Here is a 16,139-nt window from a genome sequence, read left to right as displayed (position 1 = left end):
CCCCAGCACCGTGCCTTTACAGCTCAAACACAAATACTGCAAAGTGGCAAAGAAGGGGGGAAAAAAAAGGCATTTTTTTTCCCTTTTTTTTCCTTTTTCTCTCTTTTTTCTTTTTTTTTTATTCTTTTTTTACTTTTTCTTCCTTTTTTATTCTTTTTTTAATTCCTTTTTTTCTTTTTCATTCTTCCTTCATCCTTTTTTTTCTTCCTTTTTTCTCCTTTTTTTTCTTCCTTTTTTATCCTTCCTTTTTATCCTTTTTCTTCCTTTTTTAAATCTTTTTACCTTTTTTCTTCCTTTATCCTTTCTTTTTTGGCTGTCTTTCTTATTCTTCCTTTTTTTCCTTTTTTTTTTTTAAACATTTTTTATCCTTTTTTATTCTTTGTTTCTTTCTTATTCTTCCTTTTTCATCCCTTTTCCTTCCTTTATCCTTTTATCCTTCATCTTTTTTTTCCTTCCTTTTTTATCCTTTCTTTTTTCTTTCTTTTTTATCCTCTTTTTTCTTTCTTCTTTTTTTTATCCCTTTTCTTTTTTTTCTTTTTTTATTCTTCGTTTTTAATCCTTTTTTCTTTTTTTATTCTTCCTTTTTATCCTTTTTTTTTCCCTTTTTTTGTTCCTTCTGTATTTTTTTTCCTTTTTGTTCCTTTTTCTTTTTTATTCTTATTTTAGCCTTTCTTTTTTCTTTCTTTTTTATTCCTTCTGTTTTTTCCCCTTTCTTTTTTATTCCTTTTCTTTCTTTTTTTATTCTTCCTCATTTTATCCTTTCATTTTTCTTTTTTATCCCTTCTTCTTTTTCCTTCCTTTTTTGTTCCTTTTTTCTTTCTTTTTTTTTTTATTCTTCCTTATTTTATCCTCTTTTTTCTTTCTTTTTTTAATTCATTTTCTTTCTTTTTTTATTCCTTTTTTTCTTTCCTTTTTTATTCTTCCTTATTTTATCCTTTCTTTTTTCTTTCTTTTTTATTCCTTTTCTTTTTTTATTCCATTTTTTCTTTCCTTTTTTTTAATTCTTCCTTATTTTATCCTTTCTTTTTTCTTTCTTTTTTATTCCTTTTCTTTTTTATTCCTTTTTTCTTTCCTTTTTTTATTCTTCCTTATTTTATCCTTTTTTTTTCTTTCTTTTTTATTCCTTCTTTTTCCCCCCTTTTCTTTTTTATTCTTTTTTTCTTTCCTTTTTATTCTTCCTTATTCTTTTTTCTTTCTTTTTTCTTCCTTCTTTTTCTCCCCCCCTTTCTTTTTTATTCTTTTTTTTTCTTTCCTTTTTATTCTTCCTTATTTTATCCTTTCTTCTTTCTTTTTTCTTCCTTCTTCCCCCCCCCCCCTTTCTTTTTTATTCTTTTTTTTTTCCTTTCTTTCCTTTTTATTCTTCCTTTTTTATCCTTTCTTTTTTCTTTCTTTCTTTCTTTTTTATTATTTTTCTCTCTTTTTTTTTGGCAACTTTAAAAACAACAAAACCAAAGGGATGGCTAAGAACAACTTGGTATTGGTCCCTAAATCTAGGCCAAAAAAACCCCAACCCCAACCCTTCTATTTGGGCACAACAACACTGAAGAGTCAGGATGGGTTTGTGCTGAAGAATTTGTAACAGCTGGAGGGGGAGGGAGGAGGAGGGAAGAATAATAATAACAAAGACTGTAAAAGTAGCACTGAATTCTTTTGGACTTGTTTGCCACAGTCACATAAAACTCATGAAAAACATCAGGAGGAAAACAAAACCCAAACCAAACCCCCAAACCCAATAAAAAATAACCCTTTCACTAAAAAGCTTGGCTTTTAATCATCAGCTCTCGTTGAGGTGAATTTAGGAGAAGAGGAAAGCTCGTACTGGAATGCTGCAGGCTGCTGCTTGCCGAACTGGGGAAACTGGAATGTGCCTGGGCCGGCGGCAGGGGGCTCGCCCCGCTCAGTCCGCGATTTTGGCCATCTGCTGCTCCAGCTTGGAAATGCGCTCGTCCTGGCTGCTGATCGTGTCCTTGATGCACTTCAGCTCTTTCAAAATCTCGTCCAATTTGGCTTCGTTTTGCTGCAGGAGAGGGGAGGGAGCAGGGGAGACGGGCAGAGAGAGCAGGGGAGACGGGCAGAGAGAGCAGGGGAGGGAAGGAGATGGGGCGAGAGAGGAGGGAGGGAGACAGGGCGAGAGAGGAGGGGAGATGAGGGGAGAGAGAGGAGGGGAGACAAGGGGAGAGAGAGGAGGGGAGACAACGGGAGAGAGAGGAGGGGAGACGGGGGGAGAGAGGAGGGGAGACGGGGGGAGAGAAGGGAGGGAGGGGGACGGGGGGAGAGAGGAGGGGAGATGAGGGGAGACAGAGGAGGGGAGACAAGGGGAGAGAGGAGAGAGGGAGGGAGATGGGGAGAGAGGAGGGGAGATGGGGGAGAGAGGAGGGGAGGTGGGAGGAGAGAGGAGGGAGGAGAGAGAGGGGGGAGAGAAGAGGGGGAGAGGAGGGCAAGGGGGGAGAGGAGGGCAAGGGGGGAGAGGAGGGCAAGGGGGGAGAGGAGGGCAGGGGGTGCTGGTTAGAGCAGGTGGGCTATGTGCTGCAGACAGGAGGTTCCAAAGCAAGAGCCTCCTCCGATGGGGTTCCTGTGAGCCGTAAGCCTGCCAGGGGAGCACATCCTGCCCGCCTGCCAGGGACACTGCAGCAGCTGTGGTGCTCAGGGCATGGACCACAGCTGGAAAGCTGCCCAGCAAAAAAGGACCTAAGGGGCCTGGTTGACAGCTGGCTGAAGATGAGCCAGTGTAGGCCAAGGTGGCCAACAGCATCCTGGCTTGGATCAGCTGTAGAGTGGCCAGCAGGACCAGGGCAGGGATTGTCCTACTGTCTTGGGCACTGGTGAGGCCACACCTTGAGGACTGGGTTCAGTTTTGGGCCCTTCACTCCAAGAAGGACATTGAGGTGCTGGGGCAGGTCCAGAGAAGGGAAATAAAGCTGGTGAAGGGTCTGGAGAACAGGGCTGGTGAGGATCAGCTGAAGGAACTGGGGTTGTTCAGCATGAGGGAGAGGAGGCTGAGAGGAGACCTCATTGTTTCCTACAGCTCCCTGAAAGGAGGCTGCAGCCAGGTGGGGCTTGGTCTCTTCTCAAATGCAGTAAGTGACAGGGCAGGAGGAAATGGCCTCAAGTTGTCCTAGGGGAGGCTTAGGTTAGACATGAGGAACAATTTCTTCCCCTTGGGGGTTGTCAAGGCCTGTCCCTGGCTGCCCAGGGCAGTGGTGGAGACCCCATTCCTGAAGGGGTTCCAAAGCCATGGAGATGTGGTGCTGAGGGCCATGGTTTAGTGGTGACCTGGCAGTGCTGGACCTGCCCAGGCTGAGGTCCATTTGTCCTGCTGCCTGTGCTGGGTTTTACACACCCAAAAAAGAGCTGCACAGCAGCTCTGCCAGACAGCTGGGGGTCTGGACCACCAAGCCAAGCTTCCCTTTGTGTCACAATTCCCAGTAGTTCCACAGCTACAGAAACCCTGCCTGCAACACCACTGCTCCTGTACCACCTCAAGTCCAGGTGACCCCCTGGCACCCAGCCCCAGGGCACTCAAATCACACCTGCCTGAGCTTTGTGCTGAGCCCTCCTGCAGATGCAGCACCCTGGTAACCACATCTCAGGCCACCAGCCCCCAAAAGCTTCTGGATTTTACTCACAGGGTTTGAGGCATCAGCTGCTTTCTTTGGAGCATTTATGAGATCACTCTTCTTGTTTGCAGCAGGCTTGTTGTCCAGTATGTTCTTCTTGACCACCTTGAGATCCCTGTTCTTGCCTGGAATGTACCCATGCTTCAAGGAGATGAGGAGGGGGTCGGCATTCTTCCCCTCAAACCACTCCTCTGCCTCCAGAGCTGCTTCTGGGCCAGCTGTGTCAGGGTACAGATCATCCTGGAAGAGGTCCGACTGCAAGCCAGAAGAGATGAGCAGGTCAAGGCCTTTGGGGCTGGGAGGCATGGGATGGTTTCAAAGCACATAAGCATCCTGGCTGGGATCAGAAATGCTGTGTCCAGCAGGAGCAGGGAGCTGATTGCCCCCTGGTACTCAGCTCTGGGGAGGCTTCACCTCCAGTTTTAGGCACCTCAACACAAGAGAGATGTGGAGGTGCTGGAGGCAGGGCAGAGGAGGGCAAGGAAGCTGGGGAAGGGCCTGGAGAATGAATCTGATGAGGAGTCACTGAAGCAGCTGGGGATGGTTAGATTGGAGAAGAGGAGGCTGAGGAGAGACCTCCTTGCTCTCTACAACCACCTGAAAGGACACTGTAGAGAGGCTGGTGCTGGTCTCTTCTCACAGCTAATCAGTGATGGAACAAGAGGCAATGGCCTCAAGCTGCCACTGGGCAGGCTGAGACTGGACAGTAGGAAAAGTTTTTCCCCAGCAAGAGTGGTCAGGGATTGGGATGTGCTGCCCAGGGAGGTGGTGGAGTCACCAACCCTGCAGGTGTTGAAAGGTGGTTTGGATGTGCTTAAAGGTGGCTTGGGGCTATGGTTTAGGGGTGAGCTTGGCAGAGCAGGGTTCTGGGCTGGACTTGGTGACCCTGAGGGGCTGCTCCAACCTGACAGGCTGTGTGGCTGTGAGGTGCTCACCTTCCGGGGAACCGTCATGATGATGGGCTCGCACTTCCGCTCGTGCAGCTTGAAGAACCTTCCAGAGAGAGAGAGAGCAGTGTCAGCCAGACCTGAGGGCAGCCAGCATGGAGCAGAGGAGGCCTCCAGGCTGCTGCTCTACCAGGAGGCACAGGCAATGGGAAATTTCCTGCAGCAGGAACAGTGTGGCCAGCAGGAGCAGGGAGCTCATTCTGCCCTGTGCTCAGCACTGCTCAGGCCACACCTTGAGTCCTGTGTCCGGTTCTGGGCTCCTCAGGTTAGGAAAGATGTTGAGGTGCTGGAAGGTGTCCAGAGAAGGGCAACAAGGCTGGGGAGGGCTTTGGAGCACAGCCCTGTGAGGAGAGGCTGAGGCAGCTCGCTGAGGGGGCAGAGGCAGGCCTGGGCAGCCCCCCTGCTCACCTGGCAATCTCACACTTGTTGACATCGAGGCCCCTCTTGGGCATGAAGCCCATGCCCCGCTGCGGCTCCTTGCTGCTGAAGGTGTTGAGGTAGTGAACGTAGGGGGACTCGTCCGTGATCTCGAAGTAGCGAATGCTGCTGTCACCCTGCAAGACAGCACAGCAGGCACCACCTCCACAGCCTGCTCCTGGCCAGCTGCTGCTCCCACCCATGCTCCTCCTGCCAGGAGCGTCACCCCAGAGCCATGCGTGCCTTCGTTGATTCACAGAATGCTTTGGGTTGGAAGGGACCTCAGAGATCCTCCAGTGCCACCCCCCTGCCGTGGGCAGGGACACCTCCCACTAGCCCAGGCTGCTCAAGGCCCCAGCTCACAGCTAGGTTTCCAGGCTAAAACCTCCACTGCTGCCCAGTCTCACCTCTGCAGTATCAGCTGAACACCCCTGAAGAAGATCCCTGCTGCAACCCTCCCCTACAGCAGCTCAACACTTGCTCAGCAATAAATGCTCAAAGTGCTCTCAGAACAGAAAAGGAAAGGAAAAGGGAGGGAGGGAGGAAGAAAGGGAGGGAGGGAGGGAGGGAGGGAGGGAGGAAGAAAGGGAAGTTCTTCCTCATGAGGGTGGTGAGACACTGGCACAGGCTGCCCAGGGAGGTGGTGGAGGACTCATCCCTGGAGGTTTTTAAGGCCAGGCTGGATGTGGCTGTGAGCAACCTGCTGTAGTGTGAGGTGTCCCTGCCCATGGCAGAGGGTTGGAACTAGATGATCCTTGAGGGCTCTTCCAGCCCTGACACTTCTGTGATTCTGTGTTTCTCATTAGGTGCTTACAGAGATGGGATTCTTGAACCTAATTGCATGGATCCTCCTTTGCACTCACATCTTGTCTTTGGCTCCTGTTTGCAGGAAGTCCAAAGCTGTGCCATCTGAAGTGAGGACTTCAGAGCACTTAATGCCTACAAGCTGCCTTCAGCAGGGGGCAGTGGCTCCAGTTTTCCAGTGCTGAACCCACAGAATGACAGTGAGTGCTGCTACATGCTCCTTCCTCCCACACTAATGTACAATCATAGAATGCTTTGGGTTGAAAGGATCTTAGAAATCATCTGCTTCCAGCCCCCCTGCCATGGGTAGGGACACCTCCTGCTAGACCAGGTTGCCCAAGGCCCCATCCAACCTGGCCTTGAGCATTTCCAAGCTTGGTGCCTCCACAACTGCTTTGGGCAAGCTGTTCTGGTGTCTCACCACCCTCATGGGGAAGAATTCTTTCCTAATGCCTCATCTCAATCAAGCTTCTTCCAGTTTGAAGCCATTTTTCCTCATCCTGCCACTTCATGGCTTGTAAAAGGTCCCTCTCCAATCCTTCAGGTCAACACCAACAAGATGTTTTGGTGATGGTATCTCACTTGTTGCATTAAGAGCAGCTTCACCCAAGTAAAACCACCTCAGAGAAAGATCCAGTTAAGAGACCAGACACTCACAAGCTCTCTGTATGGTCCTGCAGCATAGGACCAAACCCATTTCAGAGCAGCCTGAATGGTCTGTAGCTCTGCAGGGCTAACTTTTTGGCTCTACCCTTCTCAACCAAGGCCCTTGGGGACCAATTTCACTCAGCAGCAGCGTCCCCCTGAACACACCCAGTGGTTCCCACAGCTTCTTCTTTACCTTGCCACACAAGTAAATGATGTTGGTGTCTGGATCATAGAAGGGCAGCAGGACCCCGTTGCTGGTGTCCATCTCATGAAGGGCTATGGGCTCCTCCATGTTTTTCTGGAAAGAAAAATGATGGTGATGAAGAATGGAAAAAGCTCATCCAGGATCTCAGCTACCCTCAGCCCTTCGCAGCCAGCGAACACGCAGCCGTGGCTCCATCCCCCGGAGGGCCTGTGTGTTCCAACCACAAAAGCTGTCAATGGCCACAAGCTTCTCATGCCCTGAGGACATTTTGATCACAGGGAACACAGGAAAAAGAAGACCCAGGAAAATTCAGTCAGGGGAAACAGCTGACAGTCATGTCAGCAAGGGTCTTGTGCCTGTGGGATGGGATTGTCGCTGGATTGCTCTGCACAGCCACTGCACACCCTGCTGGTGTGAAGGGCACAGCCAGTGGCCTTGTGTCCAGCTGAGCACTGCACATCCTGCTGGTGTGAAGGGCACAGCCAGTGGCCTTGTGTCCAGCTGAGCACTGCACACCCTGCTGGTGTGAAGGGCACAGCCAGTGGCCTTGTGGCCAGCTGAGCACTGCACACCCTGCTGGTGTGAAGGGCACAGCCAGTGGCCTTGTGGCCAGCTGAGCACTGCACACCCTGCTGGTGTGAAGGGCACAGCCAGTGGCCTTGTGGCCAGCTGAGCACTGCACACCCTGCTGGTGTGAAGGGCACAGCCAGTGGCCTTGTGGCCAGCTGAGCACTGCACACCCTGCTGGTGTGAAGGGCACAGCCAGTGACATTCACACAACCCCTCTGGGTACATTCCAGACACTTCAAATGTGCAGCTCCCATCTTCAAGGCTGCTCTTGGTGAGGCAGGAATTGACAGGAGAACTTTACTGAGTGAACACCCTGCCTAAAGAACAGCAATACCTTCAGGAAGCCCAGAGAAGTTGTGGAGTCTCCTCCTCTGGAGAGCTTCCAAACCCAGCTGGACACTGTGATCCTGGGCAAGCTGCTGTGGGTGACCTTGCCTGAGCAGTGGGGCCGGACTGGAAGATCTCCAGAGGTCACTTCCGATCCTGCCATGCTGGGAATCAGGGATTCCGGCACAGGAAGCCTGTGCAGGTGCAGGCAGTAGGTGGGAGAGGGGCTACAATCCTGACTTCAGCAGGTGACTGCAGGTCTGGGCTAGGAAGTGAGGGGGCACTGCAAGAGGCAGGCAGTACAGGGGCAGGAACCTACTGGATTCCAGAGGGCGAGCTGCCGCTCGCTCATGCGGCTGAAGCCGGTGGTGAAGATGTTGCCGTCAGCAAGGAAAATGGCTCGCATGGGCCGGGCTCCCTCGTGGGCTTTGTCTTTCTCCTGGAAGAGATGGAGAGGTTAGCAGCAGGGAAAGCTTTGGGTTGGAAGGAACCTTCAAAATCACCTAGTTCCATCCCCCCTGGCGATAGCAGGGACACCTTCACTAGCTCAGGTTGCTCAAGGCCTCATCCAGCCTGGCCTTGAACACCTCCAGGCATCCACAGCCTCCCTGGGCAACCTGTTCCAGTGTCTCCCTGGGCAACCTGTTCCAGAGGCTCCCTGGGCAACCTGTTCCAGAGGCTCCCTGGGCAACCTGTTCCAGAGGCTCCCTGGGCAACCTGTCCCAGAGGCTCCCTGAGCAACCTGTTCCAGTGTCTCCCCAGCCTCTCTGGAAAGAAGTTCTACCCAGTCTCCAGTTTAGTGAGCTTCTAGTGAGGAACAGGAAGCCCAGCTGGAGGTGGCTTCTCACCTGGCTGTAGGATGTGCTGCTGCTCCATGCAGGTTGCCTTCTCCCTGGAGCAACATCCAACCACCTTTGCTAAGTGCTTGAGGGAAGAAACCAATTCCTAAAGCCCAACAAACCAAAGTGGTCATTCCTGGCTCCTTTCAGCTTCCAGGCTGAAGGAAGACTCCTCTGCAAGCTACAACACAGAGGCAGGCTGCTGAGCTTCTGCTCTGCTTCCAGAAGTTTGCTTGTGTAATTACACCAAAGGATTAGATGTGGAATTACAACTCCTGCAGGTTTTAAAACTGAGCCCTAAAATCCGAGTTCAAACACTAATCCCAGCAAAGCCAGACAAATCCTTCCACTGCTGCTGGCCCTCCTCAAATTTCTTCCTCCCTTTGGAAAAAACACAGACTGGGAGATGGGACACACCAAGCAGGGAAGTCCATGGTTTTCTTTGGCCTCCCTTTTGAACTGGGATGGAGTGTGCCATCAGCAGCTTTGCAGGTGACACCAAGCTGCGCGGTGCTGTTGGTACACCAGAGGCACAGGATGGCATCCAGAGGGACCTGGACAAGCTGGAGAGGTGGTGCCCAGGGGAACCTCATGAGGTTTCAAAAAGAGCAAGTGCAGGGTTCTGCACCTGGGCTGGAACAATCCTCACTATCAGTACAGGCTAGGGGATGAGGTGATAGAAAGCAGCCCTGTGGAAAAGGACTTGGGGGTGCTGGTGGATGAGAAGCTGGACAGGAGCAGGCAGTGTGAGCTTGCAGCACAGAAGGCAAATCACATCCTGAGCTGCATCAAAAGATGTGCTGCCTGCAGATCCAGAGAGGTGATTCTGCCACTTTGCTCTGCTCTGGTGAGACTTCACCTGGAGCACTGTGTACAGGTCTGGAGCCCTCAATACAGGGAGGACACGGACCTGATGGAGAGGGTCCAGAGGAGGGCCATGAAAATGCTCAGGGGTTGCAGCACCTCTGCTGTGAGGATAAGCTGAGGGAGCTGGGGGTGTTCAGCCTGGAGAAGAGGAGGCCCCAGGGGGACCTCAGAGCTGCCTGCCAGGACCTGAAGGGGGCTACAGAAAGGATGGAGAGAGACTGTTTACAAAGGCCTGCAGGGACAGGACGAGGGGCAATGGCCTCCAACTACAGAGGAGCAGATTTAGATGGGTATTAGGAACAGGTTCTTTACTATGAGGGTGGTGGAGCACCGGAACAGGTTGCCCAGGGAGGTGGCTGGGGCTTCATCTCTGGAGATATTCAAAGTGGGGCTCAACAGGGCTGTGGGCAGCCTGATCTAGCTGAGGATGTCCCTGCTGACTGCAGAGGGGGTTTGACTGGATGATCTTTGGAGGTCCCTTCCAACCCAGACCATTCTATGATTCTGTGATTCCTCTATATGCTCCTGCTACTTCTCTGCTGGAGTGAAAGCCAGCTCCTCCTGTGACCATCATTGTATTTGTGTCCATCATTGTACTGTGTCCAGCTCTGGGCTCCTCAATTTAAGGAGGACATTGAGACACTTGAACATGTCCAGAGAAGGGCAACGAGGCTGGGGAGAGGCCTGGAGCACAGCCCTGTGAGGAGAGGCTGAGGGAGCTGGGGTTGCTTAGCCTGGAGAAGAGGAGGCTCAGGGGAGAGCTTCTTGCTCTCTGCAACTCCCTGAAGGGAAGCTGTAGCCAGGTGGGGGTTGGTCTCTTCTCCCAGGCAAGCAGCAGCAGAACAAGAGGACACAGTCTCAAGCTGTGCCAGGGGAAGTTGGAGGTGAGGAGAAAGCTCTTCCCAGAAAGAGTAACTGGCCATTGGGATGTGCTGCCCAGGGAGGTGGCGGAGTCCCCATCCCTGGAGGCGTTCACAAAAGGATTGGACGTGGCACTTGGAGCCAGGGTTTAGTTGTCAGGAGGTGTGAGGTATTGGGTAACAGGTTGGACTTGATGATCTCTGAGGCCTTTTCCAACCTGGCTGAGTCTCTGATTGATGGCCACTTACAGCAACGATCTCCTGTTTGCGGGGGTCGATGACTCGGACCTTCTTGTCTTTGGAGGCTGTGCAGATGAGGCTGCCGTTGCGGTTCCAGCTCACGTTGTAGATCATGTCCACGTGCATGTCATCCAGGTTGATCAGGGCCTCCCCTGTGCCCACGTTCCAGATGATGATTGCATTGTCACAGCCTGCAAGACAGAACAGCAGCTGAAGGCACAACGCTGTGGCGGGCAGCAAAGCAGCCCCAGAACACGGACTGAAAGCTGCTGCAGCTCCAGAGCCGCAGGTGGTGACTCTCAAACATGAGAGGCCAGTTCTCTTCAACAGTACTCAGCACTGGTTAGGCCACACCTGGAGTCCTGTGTCCAGTTCTGGGCCCCTCAATTTAAGAAGGACATTGAGACTCTTGAAGGTGTCCAGAGAAGGGCAATGAGGCTGGGGAGGGGTCTGGAGCACAGCCCTGTGAGGAGAGGCTGAGGGAGCTGGGGTTGCTTAGCCTGGACAAGAGGAGGCTCAGGGGAGACCTTCTTGCTCTCTACAACTCCCTGAAGGGAGGTTGTAGCCAGGTGGGAGTCACTCTCTTCTCCCAGACAACCATCACCAGAACAAGAGGACACAGTCTCAAGCTGTGCCAGGGGAAATTTAGGCTGGAGGTGAAGAGAAAGTTCTTCCCAGAAAGAGTAATTGGCCATTGGGATGTGCTGCCCAGGGAGGTGGTGGAGTCACCATGCCTGGAGGTGTTCAAAAAGGGACTGGATGTGGCACTTGGTGCCATGGTTTAGTAGTCATGAGGTGTTGGGTGCCAGGTTGGACTTGATGATCTCTGAGGTCTTTTCCAGCCTTATTGATTCGATGATTCTAACATCTTTATCAGTGATCTGGATGAGGGAACTGAGTGCACCCTCAGTTAAGTTTGCAGATGACACTACATTAGGTGGCAGTGTTGACCTGCTGGAGGTAGGAAGGCCCTGCAAAGGGATCTGGCTGGGCTGGATGGATAGGCTGAGGTCAGTGGGATGAGCTTCAACAAGGCCAAGAGCTGGGTCCTGCACTTGGGTCACAACAAGGTCATGAAGGCTTCAGGTTTGGGGCAGAATGGCCAGAAACTGCCCAGCAGAAAAGGACCTGGGGGTGCTGGCTGACAGCAGCTGAAGATGAGCCAGGGTGTGCCCAGGTGTCCAAGAAGGCCACCAGCATCCTGTCCTGGATCAGCAATGTGTGGCCAACAGGAGATGGGAACTGATCATGTCCCTGTACTGGGCACTGCTGAGGCCACAACTTGACTACTGGGGTCAGTTCTGAGCCCTTCACTGCAAGAAGGGCACTGAGGGGCTGGGGCAGGTCTAGAGAAAGGCAACAAAGCTGGTGCAGGGCCTAGACAAACAGGGCTGGTGAGGAGCAGCTGGGGGTTTTCAGCCTGGAGAAGAGGAGGCTGATGGAGACCTTCTGGCTCTCTACAGCTCCCTGAAAGGAGGTTGGAGTGAGGTGGGAGTCAGTCTGCTTTCCCAAGGAACAAGCGACAGGATGAGAGGAGATGGCCTCAAGTTGCCCCAGGGGTGGTTTAGGTTGGACATGAGGAACAATTTCTTCCTCTCTAAAACTCCCTGAAAAGCCTTGTACTAATGGATAATGACTTCTGCAAAGCCTATTCTAATGGATGATGACTTCTGAAAAGCCTATTCTAATGGATGATGACTTCTGCAAAGCCTGTGCTAATGGATAATGACTTCTGCTTGTGATGATGAAGAGCCAGATTCTGGGATTCCTGGCAGGGATCAGTGAAAAGGAGAAAGAGTTTGGCCTTCTATAGAGGTGCATGAAAAGAGGCATGAGCAGAGTGCAGGAGCAAATAACTATCACAGGTGAAAGCTGCAGATCAAATAAAGCATGGGACAATTTCAACCCTGGAACTCATTCCTCCAGACAACCTCCTGACCTTTATCCCTGGAGATAATGAAAGGCCGAGAGAAGGAAGGGGCTGCGAGCCACACATCCTGGTGGTCCTAGCTCTTAGTCTGGTAATTCACCAGCCTGAAGCTGGGAAAGGAGAGAAGGGCAAGGAGTCAACAAGCTCTCCTGCTGGTGTGCAAGCAGAGAGAGGCAGTGAGGGGCTCGTGGGGGCACAGACCTGCGCTGAGCAGCACGTTGCGAGCCGTCGGGTGCCAGGCCACGATGCCAACCCTCTTGGAGTGACCTTCGAGCACCACCACCGGCTCCGTCAGGGACAGGGTCAGGCCGTTCTCGGGGATCTGCCACACCTGCAAAGGGGAAAGCAGAGATGGTTAGCCCAGGGCTGGCCTCCCTGACCAGTGGGGTACTCATCTGCTTCCTAAAATAGAATTGGTTGGGTTGGAAAAACTCTCGAAGGTCATCAAGTCCAACCAGCAACCCCTCACCAGCATGGCCATCCAACCATGGCCCAAAGTGCCAGGGCCACATGTCCCTGGAACAAACAGCTCTCAGAGAGCCTGTAGATAGAGTAGGGTAGAATAGAATAGAATAGAATAGAATAGAATAGAATAGAATAGAATAGAATAGAATAGAATAGAATAGAATAGGACCAGACCAGGTTGGAAAAGACCTTTGAGATCATCCAGTCCAAGCTATCACCCAACACCATCCGATCAACTAAACCATGGCACCAAGCACCCCAGCCAGTCTCTTCCTAAACACCTCCAGTGATGGTGACTCCATTCTGCTTCTTTCCCTCATACTTCAAATTGATTTGTAGAACCCCAGGGGTGTGCTTTGCAGAATCAGAGAGTGGCCTGGCTGACCTTAGGGTCTTCAAGCCCAGCCATAACCTAACGTCTTCCTGTACACAACGGTTAGGCCATGTCCCTAAGCTCCTCATCCAAACATCTTTTAAACACCTCCAGGGATGGGGACTCCACCACCTCCCTGGGCAGCCTGTTCCCATCCCTGACCACTCTTGCAGCAAAGACATTTTTCCTCATCCCCAACCTAACCCTCCCCTGGCACCATTTCAGGCCACTTCTCATTTTATTACCTGATATTAGGGAGAACAGACCAACCCCCACCTGTCTCCAACCTCCTTTCAGAGAGGTCTCCCCTCAGCCTCCTCTTCTCCAGGCTAAACAACCCCAGCTCCCTCAGCTGCTCCTCACCAGCCCTGCTCTCCAGACCCTTCCCCAGCTTGGTTACCCTTCTCTGGACACACTCCAGCCCTTCAATGCCCTTCTTGGAGTGAGGGGCCAAAAGTGACCCCTGCTCCTCTGAGGGAAGCTGCTGCAGCTATGGTGGTGCTTCCTTTCCATCTCTTTACAAATACAGCTCTGAATTGGTTTGTTCAGAGCCTCCTTTGACTTGCTGCAAGGTGTCCAGAGAAGGACAACAAAGGTGGTGAGGGGTCTGGAGCACAGCCCTGTGAGGAGAGGCTGAGGGAGCTGGGGTTGCTTAGCCTGGACAAGAGGAGGCTCAGGGGAGACTTTATTGCTCTCTACAACTACCTGAAGGGAGGTTGTAACCAAGTGGGAGTTGGTCTCTTCTCCCAGGCAAGCAACATCAGAACAAGAGGACACAGTCTCAAGCTGTGCCAGGGGAGGCTCAGACTGGATGTTAGGAAGAAATTCTACATAGAGAGAGTGATTGCCCATTGGAATGTGCTGCCTGGGGACGTGGTGGAGTCACCATCCCTGGAGGTGTTTAGGAGGAGACTTGATGGGGTGCCATGATTTAGGTGATTAGATGGTGTTGGATGATGGGTTGGACTGGATGATCTTGAAGGCCTCTTCCAACCTGGTCCATTCCATTCCATTCCATTCCATCCCATTCCACTCCACTGCCATTTACCTGAGCAGTCTGGCCCTGGCAAAGGTTAAAGCTGCCCAAGCCAGCGTTACAGCAGCCACCCCTTGAGAGGAAAGGGAGGTATCAGAGGGAAACAGAAATGAAAAGGAGCTTTCAAAAGCCTCCAGAGGACATTAAGGGATTGCAGCAAACTCCCTGTTTGCTTCTTTCCTTCTGTTGTTGCTTCAGGAAAGCACCATCAGGAGGAGGAACAGACCCCCCCCCAGGGATCAGAGAAATTCCAGCTGTGGGGGTCAGTGCAGGTTTATGCAGCTTCTCCAACTGGCAAGGTCCAGAGGTGGGATAAACAAAACCCATCACCCCATGCCCCAGGGGCAGGATCAGCCCCACCAAAACTATTCCTGAAATTCAGCCCTGGACAATCTGCTTCGAACTGGATTTGACCTAGATGCAGTGCATGTGAAACCGAGAACCCATCAGAGAGCAACTGTAGCTCCCTGCAGGTAGATGGCAGCATCAGAGCACTTTTGCTTCTCCTTCTATTGTTCGCCGGCTGTGGAGCTGGAGAGCAGGGCTGGCCAGACCCTGCCCACCCTGCCCACGCAAGCTGTGGCAGCCAGCAGATGCGAGCTGAGGGGATTTGAGGAGCCAGGCAGGCAGACAGACAGACATGCAGGAAGGGGAGATGGCTTTTGGAGCTAATCCCAGTTTCCCCCTTCTCCCAGTGGTGGCTGCTGCTCAAAGAAAGCCCCCCTTGAGATGCAGGAAATCTCAAGAGGGATTGGAAGGGACCTCTGCAGGTCATCCAGTCCAACCCCCCTGCCAAGGCAGGGTCACCTAGAGAGGGTCACACAGAACAGGTCCAGGTGGGTTTGGAATGTCTCCAGAGATGGAGACTCCACCACCTCTCTGGGCAGCCTGCTCCAGAGCCTCAGCACCCTGAAATTCAAGGAGTTCCTCCTCATGTTCAGATGGAACTTATGTTCCACTCTGTGCCTGTCAGCCCTTGTCCTGTCACTGGGCACCACTGACAAAAGCCTGGTGCCATCCTTCTGACACCCACCCTTGAAGTATTGATCAGCACTGATCAGATCCCACCTCAGTCTGTTCTTTTCCAGCCTAGAAAGCCCCAATTCCCTCAGCCTTTCCTCATCAGAGATTCTCCAGGCCCCTCAGCATCTTTGCAGCCCTTGGCTAACCCTTAACCCCAGCAGCTTCAGCATCCAAGAACAACAGAGCTGTGATGGGCACACAACCTCTATAGGCAACCTCTCAGCCCTCTGCAGGCAGCCTGTTCTAGTGCTGGACCCAGAGAGGTGGTGGACTGCCCAAAGAGGTGGTGAAGTCTCCATCTCTGGTCACATCCAAAACCCACCTGGATGTATTCCTATGTGACCTTCTCTAGGTGCCCCTGCCTTGGCAGGAGGTTTGGACTGGCTGATCTCCAGAGCTCCCTTCCAACCCCTACCATGCTGTGATTCTGTGATCATGTGCAAGCCCATCTTCAGAGCAAACTCCTGTGCCAGGAAACTCCAGGACCATGTCTAAATGTGAGCCAGCAGGGAGGGGGGAGAGGAAAGGGAGGCAAAACCCCACAGGAAAGGAGTTTTTCAAAGCCTCTGGAGAACTCTTTTCCCCTCCCAGGGAAAGCCCCTATAGTTTACAGCAGCTGCAGAGCAGTGTAATCCCTGGCAGATTACACCAACTATTAAGCTAATAATCCTGCTGGGGACTGAAACAAACCCCTACCAACCAACAACCCAACCACCTGGGAGTGTGAAAGGTCAGGGAATGCTCCCAAGGGACTGAGCCCACTCAAGCCTGCACAGGGTGGGGTGTCCCCATCTTCAGTGGGGGATGGAATGAGATCTACAGGGCAAATGAAGGAACTTTCCTTCTGGGTGCAGGAACCAGCTTGCTGAATCCCAGAATGCTTTGGGCTGGAAGGGACCTTCAAGATCATCCAGTTCCAACCCCACTGCCATGGGCAGGGACACCTCCCACCAGCCCAGGTTGCTCAAGGA

General features: G+C 52.0%; 1 protein-coding gene across 1 annotated transcript in view; it reads right to left on the bottom strand.

Moving 5' to 3' along the window:
- Window positions 1-1,430: 1,430 nt before the first annotated feature.
- Window positions 1,431-16,139, bottom strand: part of CORO1C (coronin 1C) — a 65,072-nt gene continuing 50,363 nt past the window's right edge. Inside the window, exons 4-11 of the mRNA XM_054173022.1 lie at window positions 12,473-12,602; window positions 10,351-10,532; window positions 7,855-7,974; window positions 6,627-6,731; window positions 4,973-5,118; window positions 4,553-4,610; window positions 3,627-3,872; window positions 1,431-2,017 (exon numbers count right to left, since the gene is read on the bottom strand). Of these exons, the coding sequence (XP_054028997.1) occupies window positions 1,898-2,017; window positions 3,627-3,872; window positions 4,553-4,610; window positions 4,973-5,118; window positions 6,627-6,731; window positions 7,855-7,974; window positions 10,351-10,532; window positions 12,473-12,602 (1,107 nt within the window). The 3' untranslated portion in view covers window positions 1,431-1,897. The remainder of the gene's footprint in view (window positions 2,018-3,626; window positions 3,873-4,552; window positions 4,611-4,972; window positions 5,119-6,626; window positions 6,732-7,854; window positions 7,975-10,350; window positions 10,533-12,472; window positions 12,603-16,139) is intronic.

This window comes from Dryobates pubescens, chromosome 25 (genome assembly GCF_014839835.1).
Source record: "Dryobates pubescens isolate bDryPub1 chromosome 25, bDryPub1.pri, whole genome shotgun sequence".
NCBI classification, from domain to species: domain Eukaryota; kingdom Metazoa; phylum Chordata; class Aves; order Piciformes; family Picidae; genus Dryobates; species Dryobates pubescens.
Note: the sequence above shows the minus strand (reverse complement) of the source record. Positions and strands in the feature narration are given on the sequence as shown.